At 36.8% G+C, this 19,351-nt stretch overlaps 2 protein-coding genes and 1 long non-coding RNA gene across 3 annotated transcripts; 1 reads left to right on the top strand and 2 right to left on the bottom strand.

Annotated features, from left to right (window-relative positions):
* Window positions 1-1,276: 1,276 nt before the first annotated feature.
* Window positions 1,277-2,197, bottom strand: LOC113735333 (uncharacterized). The gene is made up of 2 exons (XR_011841826.1): window positions 2,081-2,197; window positions 1,277-1,968 (listed from the first exon to the last, which is right to left on the bottom strand). It is a non-coding gene; the product is annotated as an uncharacterized lncRNA (long non-coding RNA).
* Window positions 2,198-6,234: 4,037 nt separating this feature from the next.
* Window positions 6,235-7,709, bottom strand: LOC113735332 (acyltransferase GLAUCE). Its single transcript, XM_027262350.2, has 2 exons — window positions 7,239-7,709; window positions 6,235-7,140 (listed from the first exon to the last, which is right to left on the bottom strand). Exons 1-2 carry the CDS (start codon window positions 7,707-7,709, stop codon window positions 6,235-6,237), a joined length of 1,377 nt encoding a protein of 458 aa, XP_027118151.1.
* A 4,874-nt stretch (window positions 7,710-12,583) lies between these two features.
* On the top strand, window positions 12,584-18,446 carry LOC113734153 (uncharacterized). Its single transcript, XM_027260515.2, has 4 exons — window positions 12,584-12,801; window positions 13,017-13,090; window positions 14,409-15,146; window positions 16,089-18,446. Exons 3-4 carry the CDS (start codon window positions 14,409-14,411, stop codon window positions 17,949-17,951), a joined length of 2,601 nt encoding a protein of 866 aa, XP_027116316.1. The 5' UTR covers window positions 12,584-12,801; window positions 13,017-13,090; the 3' UTR covers window positions 17,952-18,446.
* Window positions 18,447-19,351: the final 905 nt, after the last annotated feature.

Raw genomic sequence — 19,351 nt, 5'->3', positions numbered from 1 at the left:
ATATATATATATATATATAATTCTCCTACTGAAAAACAGGAATTTCAGATAATTGAATAGATCCTAGATTTTGGACCCAAAGAAAAAAAAAAGGAGATCAGATCCCAGATGACTATAAAGTCATGATTCGTCAAGTGGCTGAAAGAAGAAGAAGACTGGAATAATCATAGCCGCTTAATCATACTCCCAATAAAGAAGAGAACCTGTTCATGCTTCAATTTGGATTTCTAGCTAGATACCTTTTTGCTGTGCCTCCCTTCATGGAGAATATTTTATGTTAAAAGACCAGATTACCAAATAATACGGATTTGAGGTTGATTGGCCGTTGTTCTCTAGGCATGCATTTGATTTTGCCTCCCAAATTGTCTGTTATTGTTGGAAGTACTATCTTTAATTAGCCGGGAATCTAATGAACACAAACCTCAAACGGTACGATACTTGTAAAAAATGATAAAACTAACATATCCCAGTGAGAATCCAAGAAACCCTAACCTATAAAACCCACCCACCCCCCTCAAGTCCCAAAAATATAAGAATGGCAAAAAGAAAATATGCCTAAGATCTAATAGCTTTCTCAATGACAAAAATTTGCTGTGCCTATTCAAATTTGCATTTGTGACTGGCTCCAGGAAGCATTAATCTCTTATCATGACAGGCGCCTAAGCTGATTTTTAACCATTGGGTCAACATCCACAATCAGATAAACAGAATATTAATTTGGAGTTTGAAATTTTTTTTAAAGATGAATCTAGACCATGACCTTATCCTGTAAAAAAAGGGAGAAGAGATCAAGGATGTTACGTACCAAATAAATTAAAGGACCTGATGTCAACAAGTAGTTTAAGAATCCTTGGGAAGCCAGAGGGGGTCCAATCGTCATTTTTCAATAGCAAAACGTATGATCTAATACCAGAGTGAAATCATGTACTAATTGCTAACTTTTGTCGAAATATTTAGTCTTGGTAAAGGGGAAATCTCATTCATGTTATAAACATGCATGCACTCCATTAATCTGGAGGAGGGTCAGCAAATTTCAATTATGTTGTCAATACAAATAAAATATCGAATCAAATGGAGGGAAAAAAAGTCCCTTACTGACCTGAATCGAGCTGTTTCACTCTTGTCTGAGCTGCATCGAAAATTTGGACTTCCCAGCTTTTTTACAAGGCAGCCGAAGGGCAGTAAAAGCAATATTCCTGTCAAACCGAGAAGCTAATTGATAATAATGTATTATATTTATGAGAAAACTTCAAAGGTCCAAATTCATTTGCTCAAGTTTCTTCTACAAAATTTCACTCAAGAAACAGCTTTTTCATCACTGTAAATCGAAGCTAACACATTCACGAGCTCAGACAACGAGCAGAGTTTATGTAAGAAAAGACGGCTTACGAAAACCATAAAACTGTTTCCTCAAAGATTCTCATATTAAAACCTAACAATGAGATCTGAAAATGTCGATGTTTCTTCAAATTTGTCTCGATGAAGCCATAAATAGGACTTCGATGTAGAGCTATTAATTCCTCCTATATGAGGGTTCGGCTTGGTTTCTTGGTTGAACGATATTGCTCCTGTATGAAGATGGCTCTTCCATTTCTTCAGCACTGTTGCTAACTTTATCTTGATTACCTGATCTATCACCTTCAAGCTCTCTATACCTATCCAAGTACCTCTTCAGAGGTCCGGCATAGTCATCAAAGCCTAGCGTTCCTAAAGACCAGCAAATATCATCTCCATTCACGGTTTTCCTTCTCTCCTTCCGGCACTTCTCAGATGCTTCACTGGTCACGAAGCCAATGAACTCTGAAACACATTCTTGCATTGTTTCCTTAGCTTCCTTTGAGATTTTGGCGTTTGGTGGCAAAATTTGCTTCATGATTCGGCCAACGTTGGCGATTGGCAACAACCGGTCTTGTTCTTTGATGCCCCCTTCCTCACTTGAGGCACTAGCTCCCAGGTTATCAACCATATCTGCAGGAGAAACTTATGAACCCTCTGTCCTGTCCAAAATGGAAATCTATTTTTCGGGTCAAAGCGCTAGGACATATATACAAGGCAAAGAGTTAGGATACAAAGTACAAACCTTGTGTGCAGGAGCATGGATCTAAACTTTGTCACTTACAACTGTTCAAAACAATTTCATGCTTATACAGTCATTCGTAAAATATACACGACAAATGATGGGCAAGAGAGACATACAATCAATCTCAACCGTTTAAAATATTTTAGCTAAGCGTGCAGCTAAGCTGCACTTAATCACCATTCTCCAAATCAACTTTAGGTTTTTTTTAGCTCCAAAAAAAAAAACCTTAGGTTTTTATATCCTTAAAAATTTTGTGTTCGTACGGGGTTTTCACAATAGTTTTTTTCAGCCTACCATATATACATGCATATGTCTCTACATGAAAGCAAGTATGTCATGGCACATGTGTCTTTTGAGGTCCAATATGGCAATTGGGCATGTGGCAGTGCCGACCAGGTCGGCATCAATCGTGGGGTCTTAACCAAATTTATTGGAGAACTCTGTAAAGAAATCCCATGTTTTTTGGGTTCATCTTCCAGTACAGTAATCTATGCTGGCACAGCAAGGTTAATGTACTAGAAATGTTGGCATGCCAGAGCTTCGTCTACATATGCATCCCAGTTTGTCTATAGGCTCGACAACAGAACAGCCTAATTGGCAAGCCTATCGAAAATTTAAAATGTGTTGAAGGAGAATAGTTAGGAATGATTGCATTATGAAAAGATATAGAAAAAATGTTAGTTGAGAGGCATCAGCCGCTAGGACTCCTTGAAAATGGCCTAACTAATTAATATTATATCTGGGACAAGCTTACATCATTCTATGCGAAAGCATCCATTTCTTTGTCTGAATTTTGCTATTGCTTGTTGTTTTATTCACAGCGTTTTTCAGTACGAAGTGTAGGAAGGACAGGAGGGTGGTTATAATATGAGCTCCAAGGATCTCGGAACAGAGAGTTAGCTGCAAACAGCTAAGTAGGTTGACCATGGCAGTGGCACCAATTTATCTAGCTTCGGAAGGGGGACAAAAACTCTCCTCTCTTATCCTTATTCTAATGATTTTTAGTCGGGAGATCACGGAGGAAGTTCATAGGTCGCATCGTAAGTTATAGCCAATTTTGAACATCTCTTAGAATTTCTCTACTTTTTGAGAGGAGAACATAAGAGAAAGGAGAAAGAATTTCATCGTTCTTCGCTTTGCCTACAGTCGTTCACTTATTTGGACTTAGCATAGCAGAAGGATGAAATAGCTATGCTTTTAAAAGATCTGCAGGCCGTGCAATATTTAAAAATAAGTAAGCAATTGGCGTCAACTGCACAATGTTTGAAGCTCTGCATTTGCAGGAATCATAATACTTGTTTTGTAGGTAATTTTCAGCTGTATGGCATAGTTTATCTCCCCTCACAAATTTCTTTCCGTGCCTTGTTTGGATTGCTGTTTTCCCCCCCAAAAAATTATGTCGTTTTCCGTGATTACATTTCCCTATTACTTTTTTCCCTCACATACATCAAATCGCTACAGTAATTTTTCTATGAAAAATCATGGAAAATGCAATCCAAACAGAATATGCTAGTCAAGGTTTTTACTATTGTCAACAGCAGGCTTGCTTCAAGCAATAATATAATCTATTCGGATATTCCAGTACCATAATGTGTAAATAAAGAAAGAAATCAAATAAAGCTATTCTAGCTGGTCAACGACAAGATCTAGATGTTTGAATGTGTAAATGAGGATTATTCGTCTAGTCGTCACTCTTTTTGGAGTTTTGAATGCTGTAGTTCTTGATCAGATGAGACGTGTTGTAAGCGAGCAATATGAAAGAACCAAATATAAGTGTCCAAAGAGAAGTAAAGGAGAGAAAGAATTGAGCATATATGCAACCAGTACGTAATTAATAGCAAGATTTTTGGAGAGGTGCAAACTCAATGTCACTTAGGCAATGTAGGTACGTGCATGGGCGACCTAATTAATAGTTTCTTTTTGTTTTCTTTTCTTCATGAATGACGAAGTACGTATTAGATAGATTTTAAGGATGGCGTTTACAACCATACAACATCAAACTTCAAACTTGAAGATGATTTCAAACTAAATTTTATTTTTTCATTGTATCTCCTCCCGACTGCCTCAATCCAAAATTCGTATTAACTTATGGCAAATATTGTTTTAATCATTCACAAATATATATATATTAGCTTAATTAATTACTCATCTCCATCGCATTTTGAACTCCAAGATTAGGCACAAATATTAATATCTTTAATTAAAAGAAAACCAATAACATCTAGCTAGAGGGTGCGGGTGCTTTCAAGAATATGAAATCCTATCTTTAACGCAAGTAGAGAATATTCACTGTTGAAAAAATACTAATTTTGGCCATACAATTAATCCAGATGCGCGCCCCAATGTTGTCGGACTAACTAATCCCATTGCCTGAAAACTTGCTATATTCATTGGAAAAAGGTTAAAAAGACAAGGACATACTTATGTTTCTCAATGAGGTTGCCTCTAAAGCATGTTTAGATTAAGAAGATTACAATGACTTGGATGTCAGAAGTTCCTTGATTAATTTTAACCCTCCTGAGTTTTGACCGACTAAGAAGTTCCTACGTACCTTAATTAGAGAAAATGTTCATTATCTGTCTGTGTTTTGTCTTTTTAATCAATCATCTGCTTCTTCCTTGTTAGAGGGTCAAATGATGTAGATCAAAAGTTTATTTAATTAGTTAGTTTACAAACACGGAATTAATCAAGCCCCATCAACAGGAATAAATTGTGGGACAGCCCTTCTAATTTAGCATCTTAAGGATATTCGGTGGTCCAATTGCATTTCTATTTTTGAAAAGATTCCGCCACCCAACCTTATTCCCTTCATGGCTTCTAATCCGGATCCCAAAAGATGGACTTTGGTACTTTAGGGTTTTGACCAATTCTTCAGATGCCAGCAAACCAAACGGTTCTAATTTGGAATGCCCAAGTCATCTTCATTAGTGCAAGGAAGAATACATTATCAAAGTTGAATTTGATCAGTTTTTCTTTAACCAAGATAAAAGAAGACACAGAGATCAAATTTTATCAGCCAGAAAACAGCATTCATCTTCATAATTCCTTCCAAATATCATTTGATTGTAAGATCCAAGAACTAGTTAGAGCATGTAAGAGACGCACAAGCAAGATTTATTGAAGAATTTGTAACAAACTTGAACAAGGAAAAAACGTTGAAATCTTTACCAAAAAAAAAAAAAAAAAAAGATGCAGATGAAGTATACCTAACTCTTCCAGTGGAAAACTTGAAAACTTGGTGGAGGCCGGTCGACTGTGTGCTATCCTAACTCTTCTCTGTGTGCGTCTAAATTCAAGGGACAGAGTTAAACCAAAATATAAGAGTGATGATGATCTCTTTGTCACCCTCTGAGCAACTTCAACTCCTGTTAATTTTCTGCCGGATTAGCTCAACTTGCCAACTTGAACTATATATTCAAATTGTAGACATCACCCCTAATCCTGCTGTGACTTTAACTTAATTATATTCACGTCACATGCTAGTAATCTCAACTTGCTCATTAATACTTACTTTTGTCTTCTTTGTTCATTAATTTGTGAGATGATCAAAGTGGCCGTTTTGTGGTTCTTGATGGTCCAGCGGCCTCAATAAAATTTTTCTTGATTTCCTCCTCTCCTACCATTTGTCATGAAACTACTGAATATTCTTTCAAATTATATCTTAGCATTTCGTGACTTTTTACGTCCATATTTAATTATATAGATGCTTACGGGAAGAGGTTAGGCGTTCAAAATTTGACCATGTCCTTCAAAGTGTTGAAGCCACAACAGAACTTAAAAGATTTTAACTTGCACATAAGTGCTTTGCCTAAAGTTGAAAGCTTGTGCATAAGAATCCGAGTTTTACAACTGCATCAGCTCTTTGCACATAAGTACTTTGCCTAAAGTTGAAAGCTTGTGCTTAAGAATCCGAGTTTTACAACTGCATCAGCTCTTTGCACATAAGTACTTTGCCTAAAGTTGAAAGCTTGTGCTTAAGAATCCGAGTTTTACAACTGCGTCAGCTCTTTTAGGTGCAAAATGAAATAAAGTCGATGTAGAATTAGTAGTTATCTTCTCACCATATGATCAATAGAGGAAAGAAGTTACTTTTTTTTTTATTTATTTAATAACTGTGCTTTTGTAGATGTCCAACTAGCTAGATATAATTGGGTTTAAATCTCAAAGACACAAGACACAAACTTCTGCATAATCTCCTTTTCAAGGCCCATCCAAACATTAATCCCATCGCCATTTCCTCCACTACTTTCATTAGATAAAAGCAGGACAAACTCATCATTCCCACTCACAATTGGACCACCATGAACAGTCCTCCCAAAGCCAAAATCAAGCTCTCTAAAACGCAATTTCCACCAAGCTGATACATAAAAGCTCCCATCACATCTTGCAGGAATACCTTTATTTACCTCCAACCAATCTATGACAGACCTTATATAATCGTTTGTCACCCTTTCTATTGCTTCCTTTATCTTCCCAACACCAAAGGGCAGTGGCATTTCAACCAAATCTTTCACTTTTGCAGTAGCAAATGCTGTGACAACTGCATTTCCAGCAAAGTCATTTGGCAATGGTGGTGAAAGTTTGGGCCTAATGTCCACAGCAAAGAGAACAGTTGAAAACTCATCGTCTTCATCCTTTTCAAAGATTGCCTTTGTTCTTGCTCTCCAAATATGAGCTACAATAGCTTCAAAAGTTGAGCATTTAGTCATGGCTTTTTCTTTGAGTGACATTAACATATCAGGAGTAAAAGAGAAGAGCTTGTGAACATATATATCAGAGAAAATAAGCGGAGAAGGATGTATTCTGTCCTGTGTGGTGAATGATGAGGGAAGAGATGAAGTCTTAGCCAACTTCACATATTCATTGTGCGGATAACTGATCTGCGGAGGAGTTCTTGCTCGAATGCACGATCTATCATTGTTGATTGCTTCTACCTTCAGACCTTCACCTCTACATATAGAAGCTAGATTGTGAAACATATCACTTGCTGATTTTCCATCAAGAATAGCATGATTCGTGGTGAATCCAAGCGACAAACCACCACAACCAAATCTTGTCACCTGCATAATCGTAAGAACAACGAATCACAAAAACTAAATGGTGGTTTTTCCCATTTTTCAGTTTCTTCATTTAAATTAAAAAATGATTGAAAACTTGCCTGGATTGTGAATATTGCTGTTTCAAGAAGGCCTTTATATAGACCAGGGCGATGAATCAAATGATGGAATGTTGGATTTGGCTGCGAAAGATCCCCAAGCTCTTTCAGTGTAAGTTTAGATGTTGCACTCACAAACAAGACTCCAGCATTATTGCATAAAAGCTCCACTCTCTTGGTTTCTTGATTGAAGTTTAGCCTCCCAGCCATGAAATAATATGGACCCAAAAGTACTTGTACGGCTTCTTTAACTCTTTCAGCAGCATTAAGTGTACTTGAAGGGTTCTTAACGTTTGAAGGATCCTCAAAGAAGAAGATGGTTTCCACCGGAAATACTAGAGCTTGGTCAATGTTTGACAGGAATATGGTTTCTACTGGTAAAGAATTCTTTACCGAGGAGAATAGTGAAACTGGCTCTTCCTTGACTACGTCTTTTTCAGTCAACCAAATTACATTGGTCTCCTTATTGACCATGGTGAGACTCGAAGCCAAAGATGCTCCAAACTCGAAAGATGTTTAATCTAGGCAAATTTGATAATACGACTTCCTTTGCTGGGAACAATACATGTATATAGTATTTACTTAGTACAAAATTCATGTTAGTTACTAAAATGTCGATGAGGTGAAGAATGCATGGTCTTTCAATTTTTACATTGCTGGGTGATAAATTGATAATCATACACATTTTATTGGTCCTAAAATGTTGGCATGAGATTTTCATTTCTTTAATCCAAGTGACAAATGACTCTAAATATTAGCCATCTCATGTGGTGATGCGTCAAAGAGTGTGTCCCCAAATACCATAAGTTTATTTATGTATTTATTTTAGGGAAGTGTTATTTGCACTTTATTTTTTATTATTTGCTCTCTCACTATTCATTTTATCATATCGTCTAATAAATAAAAATTTATATGATTAAAATAATAGTGAGGTCTGAATTAACAAAAAAAAATGAAAGTGCAAATAATATTTTACTTTTTTATTTCTGTAATTTATGTGCAAGAAAAAAAAAAAGTTGGTGGGCTGGTGATCAAGTTAAGGTCCATTACCTAATTAAGCGTTTCTATGGTTCGTGGCTTAGGCACTCTTTTGAAAAGAGTCCAAACCCTACTGGATTGGGCGGTTATGAAAGGCAACGTCGTTTAGTATTTACTTGAATCCTACTAAGCCCTAAGACTGCATGTCGCTCCACGTAGGGCGTCAGCTTTTTACCCTAGCGTCAATAAAATTAACGGCGATAAGATAATTGGTTTCAGATTTCATAGGTTTTAACGTACCACATGAAACTGGAGGATAGACTACTATTGGTACCATATTATTCAACTTTTCTTTTCCTTTTGTTTGTATTGCTTTCTTCATTTTACTCCGTTTGCCCGGAGCCTGCACAGTAGATTATTTTTTGAATTGATTTTTTATATATTGATAACGTATATATACACTGTCAGTATTAATTAAATGAACGATAACTGTGTAAAATTTGAATTTGAAATTCAATTTTTACTTTTACATATATTTCGTAAATCCAATCAATCGTGATAATATATATATTGTCAGTACATACAAAATTTACTTTTACTGTTTTTAATTCGTATTATATCTTCTGATGTCTATGTAAAATTACTTACATAGATATTGAAGTTTTTTTTACTATATTCCTTCTAGACTTGATTGCATTTTACATTTTGACGAACCACACGGTTGCATGTCTGTGATGCGCCGCTGTACTTGTATGAACGAAACATGGTCCCAAAATTGCTGAGCTTTGACTTCATTGAAGCTACTCTTAAAAAGTTTGGCTTATCATTTTTTTTTTTTCCTTTTGTTTGGCTTTAAAAGATAAAGTGCTTGTTTGGACAGCAATTTTTCAAAAAAAATTGCTACGCTCTCGTGAACACATTTTTCAATCACTTTTTTACCTCACATATATCAAATCGCTACGGTAATTTTTCTATAAAAAATGCAATCCAAACAATTAAGGCCAAAGTTTTTGTTTTGGTCAGTCTAGAAGCATGAGTTATTGACGCTAAGTAACACTAAGTAACACAACAAATTAAGTGAAGTTTAACAATGGACACAATAATATATCTTGTTTGGATTGCTAGGTTTTCGATGAACACATTTCTCAATCACCTTTTTATCTCATATATATCAAATCATTACAGTAATTTTTCTATAAAAAAAAAAATGCAATCGAAACAAGTTTGATCAGTCTAGAAGCATGAGCTATTGACGAAGTACTGCTAAGTAACACAACAAACATTAGTTGCCTGTGAAATCATATAACTTGAGTTGCCTGTGAAGTCATAATCCAAGGACAAATAATGAGACGAAGTTGAGGTCCTAAAAGCTTAAAGATGAAATTTTCATAAACACAGAAAAAAAAAAAAAAAAAACCATCTATAGCCATTTATTTACCAACGGCTGCGGTCAAAAACATTTTTACGAGCAAGCGAAAAGCAAATCTGTGGGCAACAGGACTGCCCACCCTTTTGCACCTCTATCTACCACCCCAGATGAGATGCATCGATCGTACTATCCTTGCTCAAAGTCGATCTCATCATGCAGTACGTATATGGGCAAATTTGATGACGTTTATACTCGATCTGCAAAATCACCATTAACATGCCTAGCTAATTTGCTTCGTCTGTGCAAAGGCAAAATGGTGGGCTAGCTATCAAATGTCCGTTTGCAAAAGAATCAAGAAGTCCTTCCTTCCTAGGTTTTTTTTTTTTTTAGGCCTTAATTAGACAGCATGTCCTGTTTCTAGTTAATTTCCAAGCTTCACCTACAACCTTCATATTGTAATTTTACTGCAGATTTTAGCACGAAAACACGGCAAGAAAGCACAGAAAACTAACTATATATGAAAAGACCTTAATTACCTCTATATATATATATATATATATATATATATATATATATATATATATATATATATATTTTCTTCTGTATATATATATAAGCAGCATCCTTTTAACACTTGTCGTGATGAAGTTTCTTGGACTAGCACGTAACTAAATTGATGTAACATGACAGCCCATGAAACTTTTGCATGTAGATTACTATTGCTTAAGAAAGAAAATTAATTTCTTGGATCCCAAAAAAAAAAAATTCGTGACAACTCATTTTATTGGTTTCCATCTATGACTGAGTGATATATGGTAGAGTGAGATCCAGCTTCCAACAGGAAAAAGTAAAAGATGATGAAAAATCAAAAACCAACAAAAGATAAAAAAGAGTCAGGTGCAAGCTTTTTTGCCATGAACCGTCCCTTATCCTACACAACCTGCTGCTGGTATATGAATGATGCCAAATCACGTTGACACGACGAGGTGGATAGAAAGAAACATTTTCGAATTTTCTCTTATCACTTCTTGAATCAGCTCTATGGATAAAAAAGATTAAGTAATTTCCACATTTTTATCAACTCTATATAATTAACTGTTACTACCAATTTCTCGAGCATCAGCTCATTTGTGGTGGGGTTACAATAGATTAATAAATTAAAAAACAAAGCCCATGCACACCTAATCCCGTCCGTATGGTTAAAGCTTAAAAATCCTTTGTTTAGGTTAATTCAGCTCTGCATAAAGCAACCACTACGAACCCAAAAAAGAGTAGTGTTGAACCCCACGCCTTTGCGGTGGCTGTGGGACGTGGGCGGTGCCCGGCAGCGGCGCTGACCTGACCCAGCAAATCTTGCTTGGTAGTCAGTCAGCATTTTCTCTTTTCTTGTTCTCTCCATCCTGTGCAGCACAGTCGGGCTCAGAAAAAGCGTCGATTAATTTACTTACTATAAAACAGAGAAGTTTTCCGGTGAAGGAAGAAATTCGTTTTCTATCTTTTCAAGCTATGCTGTTTTTTTGCCTCCACAGATGCAGAGGATTAGTCCTCAACGTAAATTAAAAGGACTGAGAAACACCAGCCTACTGATTATTATTTTTACACACACACACACACGCACATATATATATATATATATATATATATATATATATATATATATATATATGGTTCTGTTCAAGGAAAATTATTTACCTAGTTTTATATACATCCGATCTGAGCAAATAAGCGTATAGAGAGGATTTTCTTTTCATTTTGTATTTTCGAAAAGTGTACAGAGAGTTGAAGCGTAATTGAAATTCATCAAAAAGGAAAAAATAAAATAAAATAGGCAGCAAAGCCACTGTAGTAACTAACTAATCGCCTCCGCATCTAGAGAGCGTGCGGTACACTCTCTCCAAAACACTCCAGCTCTCCAACCGCCGCACGCCGATTCAGGAGTGTGAAATCGGTAGACTGCTCTATTTTACCAAAATGATCTATAATGTGTTGCGTCGAGCATAATTATTCTTGTTCTCGAGGCTGAAACTAACTAAACAATAACAGGCATCTGAATGTGATGAACAACGTCAATTTCAGAAGTGCCTTGCTAAGTTATTCATATAAGTTTAAGTTGAAAATTTTGCTGGCTGTCACGTGTATACGTGCTATAATAGATGTTCGGTCATTATTGGGTACATTGTAAAGAATACATGAGTGTAGTATAAAATATCGAGCAAAAGTTAATATTTTATCAAGAATTTTATTCGGACGTCGATGTTTTTTTGGAGGAGGATTAGTACTAATACAACAAATATAGGCGTTGTGTTTAGATTTTTCAATTAGTTCATTGTTATTTCATTCCATTTAAACTTGCGTGTGTGCAGTCGCTAAAAGACAATTAATATAATTTTCTTTTCTTGTGAAAAATTCATATATTTTGCCTATTTTGTCCCGTCAATTTCATAACTACAATAGGTAAAATAAATTTCAAGGAAATAATTGCTGAACAACAAACTATTTGAACAATAACATTAAATGTGGCTCAAGTGCATGTATCATTCAATAGCCATTACTATTTGACAATCCATATAAAAGTTTCAATTTTCACTCCATACCTATAAAATTCTCATTTTTTATGTAGCAACCTAAATCTTTGATATAAGATGTCACAAAACTTTAAACTTCTACACATATCCTAATCCAGTCCAATTGTTAATATTTAACGGAACAAGCAATCAAAATTTACCAAAAATCGATGGTAATCGCATGGAAAATTTTCTATCAAGTGTGTACATCAATGACATATTATTGTTAACTTTAAGAAAGAGTTGAGGAATAGTAAAACCTTAGGACATGATGCATGTAATAAGAACTCAGGGTGCAATACATATACACACAGCACCGAAGCTTCATAATTACAAACTACGGTAATCCCAACCACAACCCAAAACCCCTTCCTACTTGCGCGTGGAGGAAGACCACGACTCCTGCCTTCAAATGGACCCTCCCCTCTTCTCTAAAAGCTCATACTAGTATTCCCAAGTAGTTTTCTATTCTACTCTCTCTCTCTTTCTCTCCACAGCAGAGACTAGCAAAAGAAAATAACCAAAAGAAACAACGCATAGAAAATAAAAGAGAGAAAAAAAAAAATTTTGCAAGTCTCTCATTTTTTTCCTTCTCTCTCTCTCTCTCGCTCTTCGAAATCAACCATGAAGGCTTAGCTCCCTCTTCACAACCCAGGTACAACTCTGCCCCCCCATCTTTTTCTTACTTCACACACTCAAATACACCCAAAAACACTCACACGAAAACATATCTTCCTTGTTTATATATGTAACATGTATGTATATAGATAAATGTTCATGTACAGTTTTTCTTTTCTTTTTTTTTCCTTTTTCTTTTCTGTTTTGGTATTTATACTCACGTTTTCTTTGTTTTTAATCTATAACTCGCAGACCCATTTCCTTAACTTGCTTCCTTCACGTGCCCCTCAAGCCGCTTCTCTGTTTCTTGCCTCCAAACTAGCCAGGTAAAATTCTGCCCAACTTTTTTATTTTTTCTTGCATATATGTACTCGTGTTTATTTATTAAATGGTATTGTTCAATGGTGTTGTTTTATGGTTTTGCGTATGAGTTTTTGCTTGAGGAACACGATTTTGGAAGTGGGTTATGAGAGATATGGAGTGTTAATGGAGTATAAATTGGAGGGATCACATTTGGAATTAAGAAAAAACATGGTGGACATGGTAAAATTTCGAACTTTATTGTTTCTGCATTCTTTTGTCCGTTTGTTTGTAAGTAGACTACTTACATCACAACCCAGTCTCGCTTCTCTTTTAGTTTTCCGTTTCTAATAGAGCTTTGAATGTGGCTTTGTAGTTTTCTGTTTTCTTGTAAAGTTGGGGGTCTTGCTGGTTTCTATGCGATTTAATGTGGTTGTTATCGTAATCCAGGGTAAAGTTCTCTGCTTATAATCAAGTGGGGTTGTTATGCTTTTAAAAAATGGATCTGGGGTTTCATAATTTTCATCTTAGGTTCGTAGCGGAGCTTGGTTTCTTTTAGTGGCCGAATATTTTTAGTAATTTCCGTTCAAAAATTCTGTAATAGCTGAAATTTTGCATTTGTGCTATTGAATATCCAATCGTACTGGTAATCTGTATTCTGAAATTGCATACAACATCTTTGCTCGTACGTTTGAAAGTGTTGACTTGTATGACTTTCTTTAGTGTGGGAATTAACTGGCTCTAGATAAGGGCTGGATTACACGAAGAGGGTTCCCTCTGTTATTTTTCATTAGCTGTCATTATTGAATACTGTGGTATTTTCACGCCTCATTATGCTTTTAGTCCTCTTGACATAATATTAAGGATTAATACCAGTTAGGAATAGCATTTTACTTCAGCGAGTTATAAACCGGAAAATTTGCACCTTCATATGTTCTCCAGTTTTTAAAATCTTCATTTTATTTTTTATTTAATTTTTTATTTTCATTTCCATTTTCTTTTTTTTTTTTTCGGTGAAGTATGCAACAGCCTTCACAAGAATGAAATAGAGACAGTTTTTTTTGTAAGGCTGTCTGCTTCCGAATTCAGTTATCTTAGGAAAAGTATCAGTAAGGATGGTCTTTTCTGCATTTTAGCCTGTTTTGGCAGTCAGAACTAGTTTGAGCTTTATGGAGCATACGCCGTTGCAAGTTTTTCAGTTATGATTGTGTAATGCTGAGTTGATCGTCAAGTAATTTCTTCTTTGATTACTTCGGCTCATTGCACATTTATTTACCCAATATGCATCTTGCTACTTGGATATTCATGTGTACCTTACGAAATTTTTTTTGTTTCTGTTGGCAGATGGTTTCACTTGATTCAGATGAAAATGGTCATCTCAGCAATGAAATGATGATCGATGCCTCACTACCTTCCGGTGACTCCATAGGTTGTGATCTTTTCCGAGAGCAGGAAATTTTTCCCCGAGTTGGAGCCAATTATCAGGTTGAAGTTCCTATACTGGTTCAGAAGTCAGAGTACCTTTCTTTGGTGAAAAATGTGGCAAATACAGAAAATGGTCCTGTGGAACTTAATTGGGGATTACCAATTCCCGTATTTATGGTCAGTCAGGATCGTGCAAAAGAGAATGCGAAAGTTTCTCAAAGTCTAGAAGTTTTCAGCACTGATGATTCAAATGCTGTACTGGACAATGGGGTACCTGTAGGAGAATCATGTGGTGCAGTACTAGAGGACAGAAGGGACCAATGCATATTCCCGGGGTGCAGCATTGTCCCAGGTTGTGCAAATGGTTCATGGATTGATCTTGAGAAGAAATGTTTCCTCCTTGGGCTGTATATCTTTGAGAAGAATTTCGTTCAGCTTAGGAGGTTCATAGAAAGCAAAAACATGGGAGACATCTTGTCATTCTACTATGGGGAGTTCTATCGGTCACATGACTACTGCAGATGGTCTGAATGTAGAAAGATGAGAGGCAGAAGAGGTGTATTTGGTCAGAAAATTTTTACCGGACTGAGGCAACAGGAGTTGCTGTCTCGTTTATTTCCAAGGGTGTCTGGAAAATGCAAGAATGCCTTGTTGGAGGTATATGTGTTGCTTGAACTCTCATTCCAACATATTTGTCCTTGTTTGCATTATTGCAATTTGGGGATCAAGAGATTTCATTAGTGATTTTTTCTGTGGCTGCTAATCTCTGTGGTTAACTTGAATACTTAGATCTAATGATGCAGCTTAAAGTTGCGTCCTGTAGGGCCTGTGGCTGTTGTCACTTCATGTGTATATCTTCAAAGCATCCATGTAGTTGCTTTTTAATGCATTGCGGTACTACCTTAGATATTATAACATATAGTAGCTTGCTCCAGGAGCAAAACATGGATGTCCTCATACAAGCAGAAAGTGTTGTATTGACAACTTAATTGCATTAACTCTCTCCATTCTCTCGTTTTTTTTTTTTATAATCTTACTGTCTGTAATTTGGTGTTGGAGTGTTATATTGACAACCTAATCATACTTTCTTGCCAATCACAACATGACTTTTCTTCAGATAGAAAAGGAATTTTGAGCTATTTTGTTGACATTGATTGATTCCTCATACAAGCTCCATTTCTTTATTTACAAAATAAGTTGTCTCTTGCTTCACGGTGCGGGGTAGCTTCAGTCAGTATGCCATGCAAAAAACTACTTTGACCTTTTGCTCTAACTGCAAGTATTTCTAAATTTTTAAAACCAGAAGGAAAATTAACTTCAAAAGCTTTGAATGAAAATTATTCTGAAGTTGCTGTTGAATGAGTGGATCGGGCTGATACCTTTCCAATGCTTGTAAGTTTCTTGGCCTTTTAGTTGTGGTGAACACTATGCTTATGAGCAACATATTAAAATCATTTTTTTGAAGTTTGTGAAGATTTAAGTTAACTGGAGACCATTCAGAGTAGCTGTTTCTGGTGCATTTCATAATTTACTAAAGCACTAATGGTATTTTGATAGCACGTACTTCCTGCTTGTTTATCTTTTCTGATCATGTGGCAGGTTTCTAAGACATTCGTCGAAGGGAAAATGTCATTGGAAGAATATGTCTTCTCTTTGAAAGCTATGGTTGGATTGAGCTTGCTTGTGGAAGTGGTAGGCATTGGTAAGGGAAAACAAGACCTCACAGGCATGGCTTTGGAACCTGTAAGGTCAAATCATGCCATTCCTATGCGCCCAGAGATACCAACTGGAAAAGCGTGCTCCTCTCTCACATCCAATGAAATTGTTAAGTTTCTAACAGGAGATTATCGATTAAGCAAAGCACGGTCCAGTGATTTGTTTTGGGAAGCAGTTTGGCCCCGTCTTTTGGCAAGAGGATGGCATTCAGAGGAGCCAAAAGATCCTGGTTATGCCGCTGGTTCCAAGAATTCTTTGGTTTTTCTTGTGCCTGGTATTAAGAAGTTTTCCAGAAGAAGACTAGTGAAAGGGAACCACTATTTTGATTCTGTCAGTGATGTCTTGAGTAAAGTTGCATCAGAACCTGGGTTAATTGAGCTTGAAAATGAAGTGGATGAAAGTAAGAGGAAAGAAGAAGAATATGAATGCAGCAGGAAGAGAAAGTTGGAAGGGGATGACATGCCTAATCAAAGGCGCCGCTCTTACCTTCAACCTCGCACTCCATATCGCGGTAGTGATGGCATGAAGTTTACAATTGTAGATACAGGCCTGGAGGATGCTCGTAAAGTAAAGGAACTGAGACGCCTGCTGCGTGAGTTTTCCAGTGAATTCAACTCTGGAAATTCCTACGATATCATTGATGATGATTCTTCGGAGGTCTCAACCGAGGAATCGGACTCTCCGGATATGACATTACACAATAAAGGTGACAATGATACTTCTAATGCCTCAAATCATCTATCAAATGGAGAGATACTTCCTGATAGAAAAGATCTTCAAATTCATGCTCCAACTTGCGAGAATCATGCCTCTTGTCCTGATTCAAAAAGTATTCCAATGAGTGATTCCTTGAAAAGGAAACAGTCCTTTGAAGATAAATGGCCACATAAAGAAGTGACAAAAGACCACTTGATCCAGAGCCCTAAAGAAGAAAATGTAGATGATAATGTAGATGACATGAACCCTGCATTCAAACGGGCTCGGGGATTAACTGCCTGTAACCACCTGGAAACAAGCAATGTCTTGACAAACCCAGCAATTCTTCCTAAGTCAGATTCAGAATTGTCTAGTCGCGGCTCTGATGTTCGTGATTTTGCAGAGAATGTTCCTCCTCTAGTGGCTACCCCCCCAGATAAGTTGTCTTTGAGTAATTCATCAAAAGGCAGCCCTACTGAGAGTGTTGAACATGATACTGTTAGCTGCCTTGTTGCTTCAGACCCCCAACAGAGCTCTCAGAACCCAACACTCATTGATCTTAATATACCTCAAGTCCCTGTAGATTTTGAAACTGGCAGCTTGAGGACAGATGCAACAACCGAGAACCCAGTGGACCATGATGAACTTGAAAGGGCCCCAGATAAGGTTAATCCTGAGCATCAGGCTAACATGAACCTACAGAGGCGAGGTACGAGAGTCAGGCCACCAACTACAAGAGCACTTGAAGCTCTAGCACATGGCTACCTGACAGTGAACCGGAGGCGGAAGGGTAGTGAAGCCAGATCACGAGAGAACATGAGATCGCGACCTTCACGACGTGCTCGTGGTGCAGGGCAGGGAGTGGCATTCCAATCAGTTCATCAGCTAAATTTGGGAAGTGTGGATCCTAGGTCTGAGCCTGGCAGCAATTCTGTGGATTCCACAGTTCAAGGAGGTGAAAATGTTGGCAAACTTCAGGTGCAACACGCGGGAAATGTAACACCAATACCAGGCAATGTATCTGTTGAAGGGACCTCCAGAAACATTTAGAATTGTTGGTGAGGTAGCGCGTCAATTGGCAAGTTTTAGAAACATTTAGAAAGATATGGTTTAAGCTGCCTCTATCATTGGTGATGAGCGAAGTTTTCCTGTTATTGATTCTTGACAACTCAGTATCCTCTGTAATTTAGAATAAGTGGAAGCTTTTTAAGTTGGAAATGCTATTGGCACCATTCTGTAGATGCTGATGATCAGAGACGGAAGATGGAAGGGTCCCTGTAAAGAGTCTGACCCAGTTCTGTATGTTTTGAATATCCAGGCTACAGTTACCAACCACAACCAAAACGCAGAGAGAAAAATATGCTTTCCCATATCTCTCGATCCCCTCCCCCAGCCAAAATATCTTAGATAACTCCTATACCCTTGTTCTTAGGCATCCTTCGGCTTTTTTAGTTGCATAGAACTCGTTATAGAAAGACGTGTCTGAAATGCTTATGCAGACAATGTTTCAATGGTTCATAAAGTAACTGTTACTAAGTTTCGAAATTTTGCACCTATGTTTGTTTGTTTGATCTGTCTGTTTTCCCTTGTAACAAATAGTGAAGAATGAAAACCGAACATTGTTGCTCAAGAACAGGGCGTCTCCTTCCTAGAAAACCGCCATCTTGATACCACAATGCTACTTAAAAAGGTCCAACAAGGCATGCCTGTGTGCTTGTCAGTCGAAACTCCTGGCCACTTACCACCTCCAGCTTCTCAATTTGTTTTGTTCTGTCGAGTCCACTTTGATGAAGGATGTTCGGAAGCTTCTGTCGACATTTACAATTGGTGTTGATTCTAGCTATATGTGTTCTTGGAGAGTCTGACTAATGTCCGTCAATGGCTTAATGATTAATTAATTCATTATCCAAACTTATTACTTTTAAAGAATTATTAATGTATCATGCCAATTGTTATATTGCTAAACTTGGGGGTTGTCTGGTAACGTTACTTCATGTTTTCAATTTTTGTTTTGTGGACTTCAACGAACAAAATTAAAAAAATAGACAAGGAAAACGATTACGAAAATGAGCCTTGTTTTTAAAACACCAAAAATGTCTTATATTATTTTCAACCTTTTTTTAAAGAAACTTAAAATAGAAAACCAAATAATTTTAAGTTGCAATCGTTTATTCTCATTTTCTGTCAATCACCGATATGCATTGTCGCGCCCTACGATACCACATCCTTGATCCCACTCAATTTATTCTCAGCTAACTCTAGCTCGATCGAGATTGACCCAGACTTTGCTATTATTAAACCTATCATTTGGGTATAACTAGATGAGTTTTGACGAGTCCAAAATTCAATACAATGAAAAAAAATCTCAATTGTTTTTTCGAATTTGACCGGCTCAAACCTCACAAATGTAAGGCAAAATCTTGGGTCATTTATAAAAATGGGCCAAGATT

Source organism: Coffea arabica, chromosome 3c (genome assembly GCF_036785885.1).
Source record: "Coffea arabica cultivar ET-39 chromosome 3c, Coffea Arabica ET-39 HiFi, whole genome shotgun sequence".
Classification (NCBI taxonomy): Eukaryota; Viridiplantae; Streptophyta; class Magnoliopsida; order Gentianales; family Rubiaceae; genus Coffea; species Coffea arabica.
Note: the sequence above shows the minus strand (reverse complement) of the source record. Positions and strands in the feature narration are given on the sequence as shown.

Bases quoted from the DNA above. Each gene is read 5' to 3' on its own strand.
- LOC113734153 (XM_027260515.2), top strand. From the start codon at position 14,409: ATGGTTTCACTTGATTCAGATGAAAATGGTCATCTCAGCAATGAAATG. The intron at 15,147-16,088 runs GTATATGTGTTG...ATCATGTGGCAG, and splicing joins GCAAGAATGCCTTGTTGGAG to GTTTCTAAGACATTCGTCGA.
- LOC113735332 (XM_027262350.2), bottom strand. From the start codon at position 7,709: ATGGTCAATAAGGAGACCAATGTAATTTGGTTGACTGAAAAAGACGTA. The intron at 7,141-7,238 runs GCAAGTTTTCAA...ACGATTATGCAG, and splicing joins CAGCAATATTCACAATCCAG to GTGACAAGATTTGGTTGTGG.